A 7,322-nucleotide genomic window follows, 5' to 3' on the forward strand; every position below is an offset into this window, starting at 1 on the left:
CCATTTTAAAAGCATGGAGAACTGTAGGGTAATAATTCGCGAAGTGAACACAACAACATAATATGAGGCTTGAAGCATGTTTTAGCATTAATAATTTCCTCCGGATTTACTTTTCCCAACAAATTCGAGCAAAAACGAACCTTTAGGGAGACCCCAACTCAGATGGGCTAATGATAAGACGATTGGCCCGAACAACAATAAGAAGTATGCAAATACTAATTCAGACAGACACACTCGAACAATAGATCGACAGTATGTCAGTCTCAAGCGAGGAAGGATATCTTACTTATTAACGCTTGGCCTCTATCACTCAACACCAACCTGTAAATGATGTAGAAATGCCCCGTGTGGGTTTCGATATTGCGACTACCTGCGCCATTTCGTGACTTCAACGAATACTCCAAGAGGTACGCCGCTTAGCTGACGAGAAGAGCAGTCCGAAATAGACGACTCAAGTTACTACACGATGTCCGATCGAAGCTAAGGCATTACTATGGAACTGGGATCAGTTCATAAAATCAAGGCCACAGGGAGTTATCCTGCTTACATAACGCGTTCTATGTAGTGCAGTATGGGAATATATGTTTGGTTTCCTCAACTGAGCTCGTAAGTTCCCTCACTATATTATGAAAAATTCCGGCGATCTTGAGTATAAGTATACAAAAATCAAGGATAATTTCCTCAAAGTTTCCATATTGCTAGCAACACATGTAGTTGACCATGTGCATATATTCCCTCACTGATGGAGTGAACAAAACGCTCCGGACTTCATGTTTGCACGCAGACACACCAGTCGCAGGTTCAAACCTCACATGAGGCATTTCTCCGGGAATTTATCGATAAGGTTTGTACCTGGGAAGGGTCGAGATAAAGTCCGGCCGGCCGGAGAGCCGCCTCTAGTTGGAGTCGTTATGCTCATGCTCTACTACTCTCAGTGTGCTAAACGCGTTTGGTGTCAGCGAGCCCGCTCGACTGAATCTGTCAGTACTGGGACAATGGCACAATTGTTGTTTCATTGCATGAGCTCTAAGAGCTCAGCTCTTATAGTCTCCCATATTCTATAAGGGTGTTACAAACAGATTACTCTCCTTAGCGAGTCATCCGTAGGAATTATTGGTTCGAGGAAGTGTTCGAGGAGGGAATATATCGGGGCTTCTTCTTCTCGGGGCATACGGAACTACCTTGCGCCCCAGTGCAACACGTCGATTGGGCAACATGAAGGAAGCCTTCAATATTGAGAACACCAGTTGTACTGTGTTCGGCATCTGTCTGGTATATTTAATTTATAATTCGTCTTTTTATTACATCAAGTGTACATGAGTCTTACTTATTACAAAGCACGACCGCTCATCATCAATTGTGGACAGAAGGCTCGACTTCGTCGTGGCGTCAATGTCGAGATTTATCACTATTCCCGCTGGGCATGCTCGGGTACACCTATCAAATGGCCCACCGTTGGGATTTGACAGATCGTTCGATATCACCAACTGAGCTGTATCAGTCAGACTTGCTAATCTGAGGTCAGCGATTGATGACAGTCACCTATACAACAATGCTACCATGATGTTATTATGGTATGATGGTATTATAATAACATCATTGCGTCGTTCAGCTGAGCGATGGCTAGAGTGTGGCCATCCATTGCTCACCCTCCCAACTTCTGCATTATGAAAATTTATATCACCACCATTCGATCAATAAATATTGCGGCTATCCAAATATGAAAAAATGAGATTCGAAAAGCAATCCTTACTCGAAAAATACGGTTTCAGTTTAGTTGCATTTGAAATGTTTATATTATGCCAATTCTAATCCATCCTAGATTGGTCCTGGATTGCTATGTTGGAGATTATGTCAACAGTTGTAGCGGTTGAAATGTCGATCACCGAATTAATGATGATGGTTTTAGTCTTCTTTCGCCTTAGACCCAACCCTATGCTAGTCAAGCAACGAATAGGGTCCTTTCAATGCGTCGTAGGTCTACTATCATTACAGTTCAATTAGAGTGCCGCGTCTTCTTGTGGGAAAATATGCAAATGACCGATTACACGTGTTGATAACAATGAGGAAATTCTTTTACACCAAGTCATGTGTTAATTGACATACCGTAACTCTAGAAACTCTTCTGAAACCATCACTAATACCCTCTCAAATCACCCCCTTGCATGTAGTGGCTCATTTACATGTCATCAGCCTCTTCCCAAGCCCACGCCAGAGCTCTAGTCCGGCAAGCAAGAGCAGCTGCTGAATCTGGTGGAACAGGTGGACCGTCGGCTCCTACTACTATACGGGGAGTTGCGATATGTAGTATTGGAAAGTATATGGGGGGGGGGGGGGAAATCATCTCAAAAATACTAATATGAAAGGAAATTTAGTATATATAATTGAATTATACTCCCCATCTACCAATAAAGGATATTACCATAGTCATTCATAACGATTGTGATTTTTGCGAAATAATTAATTTTTACAGAATTATGAATAACTTGATTTTCATAATTTTACGAATAACGGCTGCTTTTCGAGGTACTCCAATTCCAGGAGTCACTGATGCGGTTATTTGCGTCCTTTGCAAGAAACGAGTGAAAACCGGTCGTATGTGGGCGATTCATTCCAAGACACCTCAACACCAGCATCTAGTACAACGATTACAACTGGTAATAATTTACCCGTACCGTTTTAACGCACTTTTTTATAAGGCATTGGTATCACAAGAAAGTAAACCTGCTGCTACCGAGACAGAGGACAATGAACAACATGCAGATAAAGGTGTTGAGGGAAAGAACGAAGAAAAATCGGGAGTAATAAAATGGGAGAAATAATACCGTAATTTTCCCGAATTCGGAGAGTCGATTGCTTTGTAATTGTGTTAGTCCTGAAATTTTCCCAACGATTTTCTCTATATTTTTTACGACAGAAAAAACTCTACACGAAGTGTTTTTTAGAGAATATAAATAAGTTTCACCCTTGCTATGAAAAACACTAGTGAGAAATATATTTCACGACTACTGCATATCACCGCGAATATCGGGTTTTTCACAGAGTATTATTACGCCACTTATTACGCATAAAACGGGTAGTTGTGAAACTCCAATGTATGTGGACGAGTTGTTCATAAACGTATGAAATTATTTGTGTTTTTATTGATAGTTATTGAGTGCTGGGTACGGTGATGATGATGACAATGAAAGCTCGGGGGAATCTGAGGTTGATGATGGGAAGATTCAAAACAGGCCCGAAACGCCACCTGCGGATGATGTTGTCGTACCTCCGCCACGGAAGGTATTATTGGATCGGATTTAAAAGAATAACTTAAACTGGAAAGTTTGTGGAAACATGTGGGGAAATATCGTGAAAATAAGCGGAAAATTTTACCGAAAAAATCAGAAAAAAAAGGAAATGATCCAAGTTCTGGTCAAAAATTTTTGACCAGAACTTGGATCAAAACCCAAAAGCAACTTCTGAGAGCGACGAAATGCAGTGGATACTAAAAATGAATTTTTGGGAAAAAAACTATAAATTTATACTCAGTAAGAAAATCGGGAAAATAGATGTTTTTCTGCTCAGGAAACTGAGATGGAAGCTGTCGGCCCTATACCGGCAAATGAGGATCTTCTTGATAGCGACGATATTCGGAATTATGTTACAGCAGAGCTGGCTGGGTTGGTGGTGTCGGGAACAGTGTAATAATGAGAGAGCGAAATTATTGGCTTATCACATTCTGTTATATCATCAAAGTTTGAGTCATAAAATAATGCAAATTTTCAGTTTTGAGATTATGACGGTTACAGATTTATAAACTGCTAGGAAACATTGTCAATCTATTCACCTTATTATCAAGTGGATGACCCTCGAATTCTCGAAATTGCAGAAAAATGATTTTGCACAACGGTTTCATACACCGTGCTGTGAATCAATAGCGAACCCATAAAGCGGCGATAATATGAGCATTTCCTCCTAGACGTTTTTACCAGTAAAAATATTTAGGCGTTGATGATAAAATTTTTGGGATTTTTTTGGTTAATGAAATAAAAATATTCCAATAATTATGTTTGGTATGTTTTTGGAGGTTGTACAACATTAAATATGTGAAAATTTATTTTTCCCAGATATGAATATGAAAATGGTGAGACGGGAGAACCAGCGAAGGGGAAAAGGAAGAGAAGGCCGATGAAGAAAAAGAAAGGTAAAAACCATATTTTCCTCGAATGATTCACGTTCACTTGATAATTGATTCTTAACGGGAATTTCAACACGGTGTTTTCGTGATAATTTTCATATTATAATTCATCTCGGTAATCACCATCTCACGGAGCTCTCATTTGACCTTTCCTGAGTTCCAAGACCGCTCCTCCCAGAAACGAGTTTTACTTGTGAAATCCAATCCTGGGAGGTCTACCAAACTCCCGGTAGTGTCGTATTGGAAATATATGTTTAATTTCTGGTATAAAATTCCTCTCTGAGTAGCTCACTTTATATAATGTATACAGTGGAGTTACAACCGTGATATGATTAACATTAGTGACAAATATATCTCACATTTCACTCCGCGAAAAATAGGTGAATCTCAATAGTGAAATATTATCCGCAATTATTATAGATTTGGAATTGCCATAGTTGTGCTCGATCAGCTTTGGGTACATCAGCACTCCCAGAAGGGTTCTTCGATGATGAAGATAAAGCGGCGGAGGTGTTTGGTCGTGGTAATATACGTAACAGGTATGCATGTAGTTGTTGGCAATCATCATCTCAGAGGCCCCGAGTAAAAGGCGAGATAAGGATATGCAGATTGACATGAAGAAGTAAATTTGGGAATAATTTCGTGGCGCGCGGTCATGAATACTCACTCTTCATTAACTTTCATAGGGAAATTCTCGCGATGTTCGTCTTAGATTTTACGTAATTTTTCTTAAGGAATCTATAAGGGGATATGGTTATCAATATTTCAAGTTGAAAATCCCCGTCGTTATCGGTTCGAACGCGAGCAGTTGATGTGAAATTCTCACAAGAAAGCATGAGATTGTTATCATTGAATATGTAATGTTTGATAATTCTCTCAGATTGGAACTCCAACTTGATGCTGGCGATAGACGGCAATTGGTAGAAGGTAACACACGAATTGAGGAGGATTCAGATATCATCACAGACGAGTAAGTTGTTGCATGATCATCATCCTTCTCACCGGCTATAACTACTGATTTACTATATTATACCGCTATGACGTGGTAAGGGTTAGACCATGACGCTCATGGCAAGTTATATAATGGAATTCTACTCGTGATATGAAGAATACTAATCATAGACTTATTCCATAATTCACTTCATATCGCGTTTCTCACAAAGAGTATTATTGCGCCACTTCACGTGAAACTGGTGAAACTCTAAGATTAATATAGATATACATATTGTTGATAGAGACTATAATATAAAGTGAATTCTACCTGTCAGCTAAGCAAAGATGTTGAATGGAGTTTCACCCTAGTGATGTGAAAAACACTAGTGAAAAACACATTTCACATTTCACTTCGCGAAAAAAGGGCGAAACTCCAATATTACTCATATTGATTTCATTGTTATTAAATTGTGATGCAGTATCACGTTATTAAGTGATAACAGTGTCAGACTCACCTGGGTATGGCCACTTCATTGTGGTTGATAATTGCGGAACTTCTTCGTTTCATATCGTCTTGATGGGATTAACGTTACGTCTGGTGTGCATTTGCTTGCTCTACTTGAAATATGCATTGATATATTTTGGAAAGTTTTTCTATATAAGCTTCTGCGGGGAATTTAAAGTTACATTTTGCCAAAAGCCATCTTAGGAGGGAATGAAATTAGCATGCCTGTGCACGATTATTTTAATGATAGGGCCACCCGGAGCTCGATATTGTTAACCAAACTCTTAGTGTATATATTTGTTACATGGATACATTTATCATGTTGTAAATTTGAATGAATATTCGTCGTATTAGCCGAGAAATTAGTTTTCTATGCATTTGTATAAGAAAACACACGGACAGTATATGGGTGACGGTCACGCATATGACCGTTTTACTTCAGTGTATGATGGTTCATTACTATATCTAAGCCTTGTTGAACTCTCAAGTTCGCTGAAACACTACCTAATGAACGTGAAATACTGAGTTTTCGGATTTTCTTGAGATATAAATACCTTGTTACGATTCCATATATTTTAAGATACGTTCGTTCGCTGCACCACGACCAGGAAGATCGCGAAAGACACCTTTCTGAACTGCGTGATAAACGAAGGAGAGTCCACGACAGACATGAATTACATCTTCCACCGCCTCCTCCCACTGATCAATCATCGGTTGTTGATGATACGGAAAGCAGTTCCGAAGAGGAAATCCAACAAGAAGAATTACCATCGAAAAGTAAGACTTATTTTTGGGCGCGCGCTATTTACTTCGTGTAGGTGCTGCTACACCTGAGGTGCCTGCTGCTAGTAATGATGATGATAGTGAGGAAGAGGATTTTGATGAAGATGATTTTGCCTCGAATTGGCGGTCGAAGTCAATGTGACGATTATTACGTTTCTAAAAACGATGATGTTGGGTGATTTATTCCGAAGTTGGGAAATATCGGCAAGAGCTGTCTCCATCGACTCTAAGAAGCTCATCAGATCGACATCAAACCGGGAGCCGATCGAATTGCTGAAATACTCCGAATTACGAGCAGCTCTGGAAACCCCAAAACGAGAGTTCATACATTACTGAAGTGTAACTTATTGAGAGAGTCGATTCCCGAGCTTTTGCACCGAGGATTACGTTCGAGTCACCCTCTGTGTTTACCATCGATATCAGTGCGGTCCCGGGGAGATGTTCAATATTTTGGTGTCAAAAGTGGAACACCGAGAGTACTTGGACGCAAGCGGCGCTTGTTCTTTTCGGGATTTTCGATGGTGTTGCCGCGTGGCTTGTGAACTCTTTTGAGTCGGAAAATTTACCGAAATTGGGACTCGGAAAGCCATGATACTCGGACGGAATCGATCCAAGTATCATTGCACACGATTACACACTTTCCTGTCGTCGATGTCCTGGACGGACTGATACCTTGTGAGGCCGGAGAAGGCACTTGAAAGTCAATCCTTTTTCTTTTTAAATCGAAAATCAATATGTCATCTTTATTGCCACTATAAGGCTGTATACCTTGATGTAGCCGTATACAGTCTATTGGTTCGGCACATCGGTCAGGCTATGTATACACGCCGTGATGGGACGTTGCATATCAGTTATGTTCCATCACTCCCATCGTCACTGCGGCCACAAATTATTCTGAAACTCTGTTTAAACCACACCACT

The 7,322-nt window shown here is 40.1% G+C and overlaps 1 protein-coding gene across 1 annotated transcript; it reads left to right on the forward strand.

Moving 5' to 3' along the window:
- Positions 1-2,183: 2,183 nt before the first annotated feature.
- Positions 2,184-5,154, forward strand: Pmar_PMAR019318 (hypothetical protein; the record flags this gene model as incomplete). Its single annotated transcript, XM_002784797.1, has 9 exons — positions 2,184-2,262; positions 2,527-2,657; positions 2,700-2,801; positions 3,151-3,282; positions 3,568-3,683; positions 4,110-4,186; positions 4,632-4,703; positions 4,754-4,802; positions 5,061-5,154. The coding sequence occupies 9 exons, from the start codon at positions 2,184-2,186 to the stop codon at positions 5,152-5,154; spliced, it is 852 nt and encodes a 283-aa protein (XP_002784843.1).
- Between the last annotated feature and the right edge of the window lie 2,168 nt (positions 5,155-7,322).

Source organism: Perkinsus marinus (assembly GCF_000006405.1).
Source record: "Perkinsus marinus ATCC 50983 genomic scaffold scf_1104296934586, whole genome shotgun sequence".
Taxonomy (NCBI): Eukaryota; Perkinsozoa; order Perkinsida; family Perkinsidae; genus Perkinsus; species Perkinsus marinus.